A 14,002-nucleotide genomic window follows, 5' to 3' on the forward strand; every position below is an offset into this window, starting at 1 on the left:
TATGGGGCAGAAGCGTGACTGTGACCCCCATCTATGGGGCTGGAGTCACCCAGACCCTCTATCTATGGGGCAGGAGCGTAACCACGGCCCTATCCCAGCCCCCTCCCCATCCCCTACTCCCACCACCTCCCAATTACCGCACCAACCCCACACCCCACAACCCCACCGCGCTATGGGGCCGGCCAAAAGGGGGTGATTGGGGCTAAAAGGGGTCGGGGTGGGGGCACACGACCCCCCCTCGCCCCCCAAAAAACCCCGGTGAGAGAGCAGGAGGGCTGGATGGAAACGCTTTTATTGGCGCTCCGCCGGGGTTTGGGGGGGGTCCCCGGGATTTAGGGGGGGCACAGAGGGCTCTGAGCCCCCCCCCAGACACAGAAGATGTTTCCTCCAGGTCAAAATGGGGTGGGGGATATATCAAAAAGTGTTATTTTGGGGGGGGGGTTACATGAGAGAGCAGACGGGGAGTACACAACGCGCAGCCCCCCCCCCCCGGGGGGCTGAGCCGCCGCAAGGAAGGGGAAATTGGGGGGTGGGGGGGGGGGAAACCGACCCCAAATCTTTACGGGGGGGGGGCTCCACGCTGCGCCCCCCCAAGCCCACGGCCCCGCTGAAGGCACTTGGAGCGGGAGAGGCAGGGGGGAGGCCTCCCACCCCCCTACCCCCCCCCCCGGAGCAGCACCCGGATCGCTTGCCTTACTTGGAGCGGCGGCGGCGGGCTCTGAAGGGCTGCCAGGAGGGGGGGGGCGAGGAGCCACGGCGATTTTGGGGTCCCAAAAGAGCCCCGGGGGGGGCGAGGAGAAGGACAAAGGTGGCCCCCCGAGGTGGGGGGAGCAGTCACGAGTCGGGGGGGGCCCGGTGTTGCCTCTCCTGGTGGTGTTTTGGTGGTTTCCTCCTTCCCCCGCTAAAGGGTGTAAAAAATGAGAAGGGGGGGGGAAAATTAAAAAAAAAAAAAGGGGGAGGGAGGGCGGGGGGGAAGCCCTCGGAGCCGCGAGTTCTTCGTGGGACTGATAGAAAATAAAAAGGGAGTTCATTAGGGTGGTCAAATTGAAATGAAATCCTAAAAAAAATAAATGGGGGGGGAGAGGAGGGAGCCCCCGCTGCTTTGGGGGAAAAAAAGGAGAAAAAAAACAAAAAGAAAACAAAAAAACAAACAAAAAAAAAACACAAAAAGGACGGGTGAGAGATTCCGTTTTCACCTCCTAGCCTGAAATCTGAAATCACAGTCTCAGTAGCGAAAAAAAAAACAAAAAACAAAAAAACATGTTTTTTCGTGATAAATCCAGAAAAGTGTAAAAAATAAATTATGTTCCGGGCTCCGTCCAGCCCCTCAGAACTCGTCGTGCCGCACCAAGGCCTCCCCGAAGTCCGTGGCCTGGCTCCCCACGAACAGGTCGTATTTCTCCACGATCTCCTCCTTGGTGAGCTTCCCGTCCTGGGGGTGAAAAAAAACCCAAAATGTGATGCTCGGGGGGGTGTCACCAAAAAAAGCCCCCCCAAAAAAAAAGGAGGCGCCGTCCTCACCTTGTTCTGGTCGGATTCGTAGACCAGGTGCCGCGCCTCGGCCTCGGCGTGGTCGTAGTCCGAGGGCAGGATCCAGTCCTTGGTCTCCTCCTTGTCCATTTTGCCGTCGCGGTTTTTGTCCCGAAATTCCACGAATTGCTCCCTCTCCGTCTTCACCCACTCGGGTTCGTCGGTGTCGCCGTCGTGGCTGTACATGTCGCCTGCGGGGCAAAGAGGGGGGGCGGTCAGAGCACCGAATTTCATCGCGTCCCAACCCAAAAAGCCTCCTGGGGGAGGGCGGCTCGCCCTGAGGTGATTTTTGAGTTGATTTTTGAGTGATTTTTGAATTTAGTCGATTTTTGAGTAATTTTTGAATTGATTTCTGAGTTGAGTTGTTTTTTGAGTTGATTTTTGAATTGATTTTTGAATTGAGTTGATTTCTTAGTTGATTTTTTGAGTGGTTTTTGAATTGATTTTTGAGTTGAGTTGATTTTTGAGTGATTTTTGCTTTGATTTTTGAGTGATTTGGAATTGATTTCTGAGTTGTTTTTTGAGTGATTTTTTTAACTGATTTTCGGGTTGAGTTGATTTTTGAGTTGATTTTTGAGTGACTTTTGATTTCTGAGTTGATTTCTGAGTTGATTTTTGAGTTGGTTTTTGAATTGATTTTTGAATTGAGTTGTTTTTTGAGTTGATTTTTGAATTGAGTTGATTTTTGAGTGATTTTTTTAATTGATTTCTGAGTTGTTTATTGCATTGATTTTTGAATTGAGTTGATTTTTGAGTTAATTTTTGAGTGGTTTTTGAATTGATTTTTGAGTTGAGTTGATTTTTGAGATTATTTCTGCGTTGATTTTTGAATTGAGTTGTTTATTGCATTGATTTTTGATTGATTTTTGATTTGAGTTGATTTTTGAGTGATTTTTAATTGATTTCTGAGTTGTTTTTTGAATTGATTTTTGAATTGAGTTGATTTTTGAGTGATTTTTAATTGATTTCTGAGTTGAGTTGTTTTTTGAGTTGATTTTTGAGTTAATTTTTGAGTGATTCCTGAGTTGAGTTGATTTCTGAGTTGATTTCTGAGTTGATTTTTGAATTAATTTGATTTTCGAGTTGGTTTTTGAATTGATTTTTGAGTTGAGTTGATTTTTGCGTTGATTTTTGTGTTGATTTTGGAGCCGTGTGCTCCTCTCCGCCCTCTCCCCCCCCCGGTTTGGGTACGGGTGCTGGAGCAGCTGTCGGGCTGGGAGGCCGGGCAGTTGGCGGGCGCATGGAGCAGGAGCAGATGTTCCCTTCTGTCTGGGGCCCAGCCTCCCAGAATCCCAAAATTTCGAGGTTGGAAGAACCCTCCAAAATCACCGAGTCCACCCCAAATCCTCCACTAACCCAATAACTCTAAAATGTTTAAGATTGAGAGTTTTTATCAACACCCCCAGGGTTGGGGTGACTCCACCACCCCCTGGGCAGCCTCCCAACCCTTTTGGTGAAGAATTTTACCCCAAAACCCCCCCTAAAACCCCCCCGGGTGCAATGTGAGCCCCCTCCCCTCACCGATGTACTCCTCCAGGTCGATGAAACCGTCCCCGTTCTTATCGATGTCCTCCATGGTCTCCTGCAAGACGGAGCGGGGTTTTTGGCACCGGGGTGGGGTTTTTGGCCAACGGGGTGGGGCGGGTGGGTTTAGGGGAAGCCCCCCCAGGTTCCAGGGGGGGTGTGAGCCCACCTGCACCACGATGTCCTTCATGTAGTCGTACTCCTCGGGGTGCAGGAAGGCGGTGAACTCCTCCTTGGTGGCCGTCAGGTCGCCGTCCCTGTCGGCCTTCTTAAAACGCCGCTCGTCCCGCACCATCATCTGCTTGTAGTTGAAGCCGTCGTCGGGGTCGGGGTCATCTTTTGGGGGGGGGAAAAAAAAAAAAGAGAGCTTCAGCCCAGCTCGTTAAGCACGCTAATTAACCGCCACACCAATTAACCTAAGCTGCGAGGAGGAGGAGCTGCAAGCGAGGGTGCTGCGCGCCACGGAGCGTGGGTTTTTTTTTTGTTGTTTTGTTTTTTTGGGGTGTTTTTGGAGGGAAACGGGCAAAAGGAGGAGCTGTGCTGGGGGTGGGCAGGGCGCTGGGTTTGTCTGTTTGTCTGAGCCCCCCCGGGATAAGGGTAGAGGACAACACTAAAGGGGGGGGGAGGTGAGAGCCAGGCTAAAAAAAGGCCGGCGGAGGCTCCGCTGACAGCCCCGGACAAAAGGCTGGGGATTAGGAAGCTGGGGGGGGGCCAGGGGGGGTTAAATATAGCCAGCAGGAGGGTTTATTTCCAGTCACCCCCCCCCCACCAAGGCACAATTAATCCTCGGCTCCTCCTGCCGCGAGGAGCGTCCCCGAGCCGGGCTCCTTGGGCCACCAACGGGACCCCTGGGGGGGGCTGTGATAAATTGAGGGGGGGGGAAAAGAGAAGAAAAAGGGGAAAAAGGAGCAAAACGAGGTGGATGTGGTAAAAGGGGAGAGTTGTTTGGGGCAGGAACGGCCCCAAAAGGAGAAGGGGGAGCTCGGAGCTCGCCCCCTGATGTAAGGGCAGGGAGAGCGTTTTGGGATCCGGGATCCAAAATTTGTGGTGCTGAGCAGCGACCTAAATGTGTGATTTTTTGGTTTAAAGGGTTTTTTTAAGAGGTTTCTGCCCTAAAATGAGGTTTGTAGGGATCCGTCCCGCTGTCCTGGAGGACGGGGAGGGATCTGAGACGGGCTCGGCCGTGCCTTGGCCCCGCGTCAAGCCCTGCGCGGGCGTTCCCAGGGCTGCTGCCAGGGAGAGGAGGAGGAGGAGGAGGAGGAGGAGGAAGAAAAGAAGCAGGAGGAGGAGGAGAAGCAGCAGCAGGAGGAGGAGGAGGAGGAGGATTTCGGGTAGATGGGGGGCAGAAACCGTCCCTGCAGCGGGAGCGAGCAGCGCCCGTGCTCCTTTTATTCCTTTTATTTTTCTTTTTCTTTCTCTTTTTGGGATTTTTTTTTATTATTATTATTTCTTTCTCTTTTTGGGATTGTTTTTAGGTTTCCCACACCCTCAGCCCTTCAACCCCTTTTTTTTTTTTTTTTTTTTTTTGAGTTTTTGGGAGCTCAGAAAGCCTCTCCCAGCTCCCCCTCCCCGCAGGAGGTCTCTTTTTTACCGGGGGTCTCCCAAAACCAGAGGGGTTTTTTTTTTTGGGGTGGGGGTTTTTGGGGGGGGGGGGCACCAATTTTTAAGGCAGAGCACAGCGAGCTCGGGACTCTCCGTGAGCTGAAGCAGCTCGGGGGAAGATGGATGAGCTGGGGGGGGGGGCAGCGTGCTGCATTTGACTATTTTTGGCAATATTTGGCCAATTGAGCTTTGATTTTGTGCTGCCGGGCCATATATGTCCGGGCAGCGAGGTGGGGGGGGGCAGCTCCCCAGCACAGCTCCTCCCTGAGCCCCCCGGGGAGGGGGGGGCTCCGCTCATCCCCCCAACCCCTAAATAAATTAATTAATTAAAAAAAAAATCCCCCAGCTCCGAGGGCAGGACCCCAAGGGCTGGGCAGAACCCGGAGCTGGGGGGGGCAGCGGGGGTCCCGACCCCTTTTTTTTTTTTTTTGGGGGGGCTGAGGAAGGGATCGGGGGGGTTGGGGGTCCCCGGATTGGGGTGGGGGGGGGGCAGCTTTACCCAACCAAGCGCATCGATAAAGCAGAGGACACCCCCGACCCAAAACCTTGCCGATCTCGGGTGGATTTGGGGTTTTTTAAGGGGTTTTCTCACCCCGTAACGAGGCTGAGGGACGGAGCCGAGCTCTCCCCACACACCCTGGGGGTGCAGGGGGGGGTTTTTTTTTTTTAGGGTCGGGGGGCTCTCTGCTTTATGGAGCGTCCCTTACCGAGGTAGGTGCCATAAGTCACGTTTCTGTACTCATCCCAGGAGATAAATCCATCTTGGTTCAGGTCGAACTCCTGCCACTGCCGTTCCACCCCCTCAGCCACCGATTTCTTCTGGGCTCGCTTAAGCCAGGCTCGCAGCTCCCCCTCCGTCACCAACCCATCCTTATCCGTGTCTATCTTATCTACAATCACTCTAAAAACATAAAAAAAAAGGGAAAAAAAAAGCGTTTCAAGCACCGGCTCGGCGCCGCGGTGCTCCCCAGCGGGGCCACCTACCTAGGATGTAGCCGTAGGTGGCATTTTTATATTCCTCCCAGGACACGAGGCCGTCCTCATTGAGGTCGTGCCCCTTCCACTGCCGCTCTACGTCCTCGTAAATCCAGCGTTTTTGGGCAAATTTAATCCAGGCTTTGAGCTCTTCCACCGTGACGAAGCCGTCTTTGTCTTCGTCTATTTTACTTACGATTTTTCTGCACGGGGGGGGAACGTAGAGAAAAAAAGCCGGCGGCTGGTTAAGGGGGGGAAAAGGGGGGAGGTTTTGGGGGTCCCACCGTCGGGGGCTCAAAATGTGGGGGGGGGGGTGTGGACCTCACCTCCTGTGATGACGGACCCCAAAATGGGGCTGGGCTCCTCGGGAGACACGGGGGATAAAACACCAGGGGATAAAACACCGAGGGATAAAATCCCCGGGGAATAAATCCCCAGGGAATAAAACCCACAAGGAGTAAGACCCCTGGGGCATAAAATCCCAAGGAATAAAATCCCTGAGGAATAAATCCCCAAGGAATAAACCCTCGAGGAATAAAATCCCCAGGGGATAAACCCCTGAGGAATAAAACCCACGAGGAATAAACTTGGGGGGACAAAACCCCAAGGAATAAAACCCCAAGGAATAAATCCCCAGGGAATAAAACCCATGAGGAATAAGACCCCTGGGGGATAAACCCCCAAGGAATAAAACCCACTAGGAATAAACCCCGGAGGAATAAGACCCCTGGGGGATAAAAATCCCAAGAAATAAAACCCCAGGGAATAAACCCATGAGGAATAAAAACCCCAGGGGATAAACCCCCAAGGAATAAAATCCCTGAGGAATAAATCCCCAGGGAATAAACCCACGAGGAATAAGACCCCTGGGGGACAAAACCCCAATGAATAAACCCATGAGGAATAAAAACCCCAGGGGATAAACCCCTGAGGAATAAACCCCAGAGGAGTAAGACCCCTGGGGGACAAAACCCCAGGGGGATAAGACCCCAAGGAATAAAACCCCAGGGGATAAAACCCCAAGGAATAAAACCCCAAGGAATAAAAACCCCAAGGGATAAACCCCCAAGGAATAAAACCCCCAAGGAATAAACTTGGGGGGATAAACCCCCGAGGAATAAAACCCCTGGGGGCAAAACCCCGAGGAATAAAAACCTGGGGGGATAAGACCCCAAGGAATAAAACCCTAGGGGGATAAAACCCCAAGGAGATAAGACCCCAAGGAATAAAACCCCGAGGAATAAAAAAAAAAAAAAACAAGGGGATAAAACCACTTTCCAGCCCTTTTTTCCCCATTTTTGGGGTATCTCTATGAGCTCGCAGCCCCCAGAGACCCCACAGGGGGGGATTCTCCTGGAGGGGTCCAGGGCACGGTGCCGGCCGAATTTTGGGGGCTCCTCGGGGGGGGGCCACCAAGCAGCCCGCGCCCACCCCCCGGTGCACCCCGGGGGGAAATCGAGGCACGGGGCACCCAAGGAGCACAGCCCCGCACCCTCGGGGCTTCCTGGGGGGCAAAGTGTGGAAATTGGGAGGGGTTTTGTGAAAATAGGGAGATTTTTCGTGAAAATAGGGGGGGGTCATGAAAATTGGGAGTTTTTTCGTGAAAATTGGGAGTTTTTTCATGAAAATTGGGAGGTTTTGTGAAAATAGGGTGTTTTTTTGTGAAAATAGGTTTTTTTTGTGAAAATGGGGAGCTTTTTCGTGAAAATGGGGAGGCTTTTTGTGAAAATAGTTTTTTTTTGTAAAAATAGGGAGTTTATTTCGTGAAAATAGGGAATTTATTTCATGAAAATAGGGGAGGTTTTGTGAAAATAGGGAGGTTTTGTGTGAAAATAGGGAGTTTTTTTGAAAATGGGGAGGCTTTTTATGAAAATAGGTTTTTTTTGTGAAAATGGGGAGGTTTTTCGTGAAAATAGGGAATTTATTTCGTGAAAATAGGGGAGGTTTTGTGAAAATAGGGAGGTTTTTCGTGAAAATAGGGAGCTTTTTCGTGAAAATAGGGGAGGTTTTTGTGAAAATGGGGAGGCTTTTTGTGAAAATATTTTTTTTTTTGTAAAAATAGGGAGTTTATTTGGTGAAAATAGGGAATTTATTTCATGAAAATAGGGGAGGTTTTGTGAAAATAGGGAGCTTTTTTGCGAAAATAGGAAGCTTTTTTGTGAAAATAGGGGAGTTTTTTTTGTGAAAATAGTTTTTTTTGTGAAAATGGGGAGCTTTTTGTGAAAATGGGGAGGCTTTGTGAAAATGGGGAGCTTTTTGTGAAAATGGGGAGGCTTTGTGAAAATGTTTTTTTTTTTGTGAAAATAGGGAGTTTATTTCGTGAAAATAGGGAAGGTTTTGTGAAAATAGGGAAGGTTTTGTGAAAATAGGGAAGGTTTTGTGAGAAAATGGGGGAGCTTTCTCGTGAAAACGGAGGAGGTTTTCGTGAAAACGGGGAGCTTTTTCGTGAAAATGGGGAGGCTTTTTGTGAAAATGGGGAGGGTTTTTTGTAAAAATAGGGTTTTTTTGTAAAAATGGGGAGGTTTTTGTACAAACGGGGCTGGGGAACCACACAGGGGGTGCCCACAGCCCGTGCTGGGGGGCTTCGGGGCAAGGAGCAGGGGGGCAGAGCGCCCGTTTGGGGTCCCGGGGGGGGGTTTTGGGGAGCGCCCCGGCGAGCAGGGCAGGGCTCCTGATTAGAAAACCCAACTAATTGCTGTTAATTAGCTGGGAGCAGCCCCGGGCCGGGCCCCGCTGGCGACGTTTCCAGCAGAGAAAACTCAGCCAGGGAGGGAGGGTTACCAAAAAACAACAGCCAAGGGGGGGGGGGGGGGCGTGGAGGGGGGGGGAGGGCAGCCAGCACGGCCCTGCCCCTCCCCCTGGGACCATTCCCCGCTCCCAAACTTCCCAAACTCCCCCCCCAAAAAAAAAAAAATTAAAAAAAAACGGAGGGAGGGAGCCCAGGGGGGGGTTGGATGGATGTTTCCCCACGTGGGAACGGCCTCTTTTTTTTTTTGGGGGGGGGTCCAGGGGGGTTCCTGAGCCAAAAGGGGGAACAACTGCGGCGGCAGCTGCCCGGGGAGAGGCAGGTGGCAGCGGGAGGAGAGGCACCGAGGTTAATTTTAGAGTTAATTGGGAACGAAACGCTGGGATTTTGGGAGCTGGGGGGGGGCTGGGCACGTGCGGCGCGCAGCGAGAGCAATGGACGAGGAATTTGGGGGTCCTGGGGGGCTCCCTCTGACTTTTTTTGGGGCAGGGAGCAATGGACGAGGAAATTTGGGGGTCCTGGGGGGTTTCTTTTGGCTTTTTTGGGGGCAGGGAGCAATGGACGAGGAATTTGGGGGTCCTGGGGAGCTTCTTGGCTTTTTTGGGGGAGTGTTTTTGGGGCAGGGAGCAATGGACGAGGAATTTGGGGGTCCTGGGGGGCTCCCTCTGACTTTTTTTGGGGGCAGGGAGCAATGGACGAGGAATTTGGGGGTCCTGGGGGGCTCCCTCTGACTTTTTTTGGGGGCAGGGAGCAACGGACGAGGAATTTGGGGGTCCTGGGGGGCTTCCTCTGACTTTTTTTGGGGCAGGGAGCACTGGACGAGGAAATTTGGGGGTCCTGGGGGGCTTCCTCTGACTTTTTTTGGGGGCAGGGAGCAACGGACGAGGAATTTGGGGGTCCTGGGAGGCTCCCTCTGACTTTTTTTGGGGCAGGGAGCAATGGACGAGGAAATTTGGGGGTCCTGGGGGGCTTCCTCTGACTTTTTTTGGGGCAGGGAGCAACGGACGAGGAATTTGGGGGTCCTGGGGGGTTTAATTTGGTGTTTTTTTGGGGCAGGGAGCAATGGACGAGGAATTTGGGGGTCCTGGGGAGCTTCTTGGCTTTTTTTGGGGAGTGTTTTTGGGGCAGGGAGCAATGGACGAGGAATTTGGGGGTCCTGGGGGGCTTCCTCTGACTTTTTTTGGGGGCAGGGAGCAATGGTCGAGGAATTTGGGGGTCCTGGGGGGCTTCCTTTGGATTTTTTTGGGGCAGGGAGCAATGGACGAGGAATTTGAGGGTCCTGGGGGGCTTCCTCTGACTTTTTTTGGGGGCAGGAAGCAATGGACGAGGAATTTGAGGGTCCTGGGGGGCTTCCTCTGACTTTTTTTGGGGCAGGGAGCAATGGACGAGGAAATTTGGGGGTCCTGGGGGGCTCCCTCTGACTTTTTTTGGGGGCAGGGAGCAACGGACGAGGAATTTGGGGGTCCTGGGGGGCTTCCTCTGACTTTTTTTGGGGGCAGGGAGCAACGGACGAGGAATTTGGGGGTCCTGGGGGGCTTCCTCTGACTTTTTTTGGGGGCAGGGAGCAACGGACGAGGAATTTGGGGGTCCTGGGGGGCTCCCTCTGACTTTTTTTGGGGCACGGAGCAATGGACGGGGAATTTGGGGGTCCTGGGGAGCTTCTTAGCTTTTTTTGGGGAGTGTTTTTGGGGCAGGGAGCAATGGACGAGGAATTTGGGGGTCCTGGGGGGCTCCCTCTGACTTTTTTGGGGGCAGGGAGCAATGGACGAGGAATTTGGGGGTCCTGGGGGGCTCCCTCTGACTTTTTTGGGGGCAGGGAGCAATGGACGAGGAATTTGGGGGTCCTGGGGGGCTTCCTGGCTTTTTTTGGGGGCAGGGAGCAATGGACGAGGAATTTGTGGGTCCTGGGGGGCTTCCTGGCTTTTTTGGGGGGTGTTTTTGGGGCAGGGGCGTGCAGAAGCTTGGAGAAACTCAGCAGGACGAGCTCAGCACCCCCACGAGCGCTCCAAACTCCGCGTTATTTGGGGTCCACCTCCTCCCAGCACCACATCCTCCTTTTTGGGGTCGTTTTTGGGGTTGTTTTTGGTTTTTTTTTGTTTTTTTCCTTACCCCAGCCTCTCCTTGCTCTCCTCCGGCGTCAGCTGGTCGAAAGTTTTGGCCTCGTCGGCTCCCAGGAAGGCGTCGTGGTCGTAGTCGAAGCTCTGGGCGTCGTCGTGCACTTTGTCGCTCAGCTGGGGCTCGTGGTGCACCCGCTCTTTTTTTTCCGTGGGTTTGGCCCCCACGCAGGCGGCCCAGAGGGACAGGCACAGGAGGAGCCGCTGGGTGCTCATGGTGACCTGTGGGGGGGGGCACAGGGGGGGTTTAATGGGGCGGTTTGGGGTGTTTGGGGTCACCCCCAGCTCATTTTGGGTCGTAATTAGTGGTAAAATTGTTTCCCAAATCCTTCTGTTTGTGGTTTGTGGTAAAAGGGGGGGGCTTTCCTCGAAGGCACAGAGCCCCCGGGTCGTCCCCTGCCTCGTTAGCTAATTAGCGGTGCCTAATGAGCCCCTATGAGTCCCAAAACCATCAGGGGGTGGAAGAGCCCCCCCCCAAAATCTGCTCCGACGCCCCCCCCCCAGCACCGATGTCACCGCCCTGTCCCCAAAAGCCCTTCTCCATCCTTTAGCAGCCCCCTTTAGGGACAGGAGGACCCCCCCCCCGGGTGCAGAACCTGCCCCCAGACCCCCCTCTGGTGCCCCCCCACCCCCTCTGGTGCCCCCCCACCCCCCCGGTTCCCTTCCAAGGCCCTGAACTTTGCCGGTGACCGAGGCGGGCCCGAGGGCGGCCAAGACAAACAGAGGGGGCAGAGGACGGACACATGGACCGAGGGGGGGGCAGAGGCTCAGGGCCCCCCTCAGGGCAGCAAAAGGGGGCCCTGGGGCAGGCCCGGTGACCCCCACAATCTCCTAAAGTCTTTAATTTCACCCCAAATTCTCATTTCACCCCAAGCCCCTCTCATTTCACCCCAAAAAACCCTCAATTTACCCCAAACTCCTCTCATTTCACCCCAAACCCCTCTCATTTCACCCCAAAATCCCCTCATTTCACCCCAAACTCCTCTCATCTCACCCAAAACCCCCTCATCTCACCCCAAATCCCCTCATTTCACCCCAAACTCCTCTCATCTCACCCCAAACCTCCTCATTTCACCCCAAAACCCTCTCATCTCAGCCCAAACTCCCCTCATTTCACCCCAAAATCCTCTCATTTCACCCCAAATCCCCTCATTTCACCCCAAACTCCTCTCACTTCACCCCCAAATCCTCTCATCTCACCCCAAACCCCCCTCATCTCACCCCATAACCCTCTCATTTCACCCCAAAACCCTCACATTTCACCCCAAACCCCTCTCATTTCACCCCCAAATCTTCTCATCTCACCCCAAACTCCTCTCATCTCACCCGAAACCCCTGTCATTTAACTCCAAACCCCTCTCATTTCACCCCAAACCCCCTCATTTCACCCCAAAACCCTCTCATCTCAGCCCAAACTCCCCTCATTTCACCTCAAATCCTCTCATCTCACCCCAAACCCCCTCATTTCACCCCAAATCCCCTCATTTCACCCCAAACGTCTCTCACTTCACCCCAAACCCTCTCATTTCACCCCAAAACCTCTAATTTCACCCCCAAATCTTCTCATCTCACCCAAAACCGCTCTCACTTCACCCGAAAACCCTCTCATTTCACCCCAAACTCCTCTCAATTCACCCCAAAACCTCTTGTCTCACCCAAAACCCCCTCATTTCATCCAAAATCCTTTCATCTCACCCCAAACTCCTCTCATCTCACCCCAAACCCCCCTCATTTCACCCCAAAACCCCCTCATCTCACCCCATAACCCTCTCATTTCACCCAAACCCCTCTCATTTCACCCAAAAATCCTCTCACTTCACCCAAAATCCCTTCGCTTCACCCCAAATCCCCTCATCTCACCCAAAACCCCCTCATGTCACCCCAAAGTCTCCTCATCTCACCCAAACCCCTCTCATTTCACCCAAACTCCTCTCACCTCACCCAAAATCCCCTCATTTTACCCCAAAACCAGCACCGGCCCCCCCCCCGTTGCCATGGCAACGCCAGGCCCCAGGCCCCAGACCCAGGACCAGGCCCCGGGGCCGTCACCAGGCCCCCGCCGCCACGTGACCGCTCCCCCCCCGCCACGTGACCTCCCCCCCGACCCCCTCAGCCCCCCCCCCCACCTCCCCCCGTTCCCCCCCCGCCCCCCTCCGTTACCCGCCGGTGCCGCCGCCGCCCGCTCTCCCCTCCCGCTCCTCCGACCGGAAGTGGGCGCCGCGCCACGCCGCTCGGCCTTCCCCCCCGGCCGCCAGCCAATCAGAGCGCCGCTCCTTCCCCGCCGCCTCCACGCGCGGCGCGGCTATTGGTCCGCCTCGCTGTCCGTCACGTTTAGCCCCGCCCTTCTCTCCGCCTTCTCTTCCCGGCCCCGCCCCCTCACTGCTAGGCCCCGCCCCCCAGAGCGGGATGCGGGCGCTGATTGGCTGCAAGGCGCCACGTCCTCAAGCGCGCGCCGGCCGCTGGCCACGCCCACCCCGGCCCCGCTCCTCCACTGCGCAGGCGCGGCGAGGGAAGGGGGGAGGGGGGGAAGAGAGAGGGGCTGAGGGTGGGGGGGCGGTGGTCACGTGGTGTGGGAAAGGGCGGGAAGAGGCAGGCGGCGGCCGCCAGGGCGGCGCCATTTTGAGGGGGGCGGCGGCGCCATTTTGAGGGGCGCTGAGGGGGCTTTGGGGGCGCCGCTGTTGCCTTTTTTCAGCCTTTCTCGCCCCGATGAGGTGTTTATGGCCGCCAGCGCTCTGGCAGTGGGGTGGCGGAGGCGTTCTGAGGGCGTTTTGTCCCCTCACAGCCCGGGCAGTGCCTGTGGGGTGAGGGGAGGCGATGGCCAAGATGGCGCCCGCCCGCCTCACGGGGCGAGGTCTGTCACCAATATGTGGCTTCTCCAAAGTTTATAACCCGAAATCCCCTAAAACGCCAAAATTACACGGTGATGGAACTGGTGGGGTAGGGTCAGATGTCATAGATCACCCAAGTCCAGCTAAGAGTGAGGAGAATCTCAGCAGATGGAGCTGAGGAGGATGCTCCCTGTCAGACAAAAAAGGGGATTTTACCCAGCCTAAAACGTAGAGGATGCTCCCCACCCAAAAACCAGGAGCTGTCATCCATCCCAAAATGTGGGGAATGCTCCCCATCCTACAAATTTTGGGATGTTCCCCACCCCAAAGTGTCAGGCGTCCCCAAAGCATCCCCACCCCATTCCACAAAGCAGCGGACGCTCCCTGTCTTGGCTAAACGATTGTGCAAATTAATTAAAGTAAGAAGTTTTGGGACTCTTACCAAGCTCAGTCCCTCGGTAAGAGTCCCAAAACTTCTTACTTTAATTAATTAAGGTCAGTCCCTTGGTAAGAGCGTGACGGAGTCAAGAGGTCAATGGGTGGTGATGAGGAAGAGCCCCCAGCCTTCATCACCCCCCCGCCAGGAGCCAGGCTGATGGAAATGACTCCTGAAACTAATTTTAATACAAATTCGGGGACAGGTCATGCATATTTATGGCCGTATTGTCAAACTTCACGCGGAC

At 54.3% G+C, this 14,002-nt stretch overlaps 1 protein-coding gene across 2 annotated transcripts; it reads right to left on the reverse strand.

Annotated features, from left to right (window-relative positions):
• Positions 1 to 276: 276 nt before the first annotated feature.
• On the reverse strand, positions 277 to 12,787 carry CALU (calumenin). Of its 2 annotated transcripts, none has more exons than XM_072037628.1 (7): positions 12,652 to 12,787; positions 10,487 to 10,713; positions 5,364 to 5,557; positions 3,224 to 3,390; positions 3,052 to 3,112; positions 1,522 to 1,721; positions 277 to 1,432 (listed from the first exon to the last, which is right to left on the reverse strand). In XM_072037628.1, exons 2-7 carry the CDS (start codon positions 10,705 to 10,707, stop codon positions 1,328 to 1,330), a joined length of 948 nt encoding a protein of 315 aa, XP_071893729.1. In that variant the 5' UTR covers positions 10,708 to 10,713; positions 12,652 to 12,787; the 3' UTR covers positions 277 to 1,327. The 2 variants fall into 2 exon arrangements, with proteins under 2 accessions (XP_071893729.1, XP_071893703.1); XM_072037602.1 differs by lacking the exon at positions 5,364 to 5,557 and adding an exon at positions 5,641 to 5,834.
• Positions 12,788 to 14,002: the final 1,215 nt, after the last annotated feature.

Source organism: Anas platyrhynchos, chromosome 1 (assembly GCF_047663525.1).
Source record: "Anas platyrhynchos isolate ZD024472 breed Pekin duck chromosome 1, IASCAAS_PekinDuck_T2T, whole genome shotgun sequence".
In the NCBI taxonomy this organism is placed as follows: domain Eukaryota; kingdom Metazoa; phylum Chordata; class Aves; order Anseriformes; family Anatidae; genus Anas; species Anas platyrhynchos.

Coding starts and splice junctions, on each gene's coding strand:
- CALU (XM_072037628.1), bottom strand. CDS start 10,707: ATGAGCACCCAGCGGCTCCTCCTGTGCCTGTCCCTCTGGGCCGCCTGC. Junction 5,558..10,486: donor GAGAGCAAGGAGAGGCTGGG/GTAAGGAAAAAA, acceptor TTATGTTTTTAG/AGTGATTGTAGATAAGATAG. Junction 1,433..1,521: donor ACGAATCCGACCAGAACAAG/GTGAGGACGGCG, acceptor TTTCACCCCCAG/GACGGGAAGCTCACCAAGGA.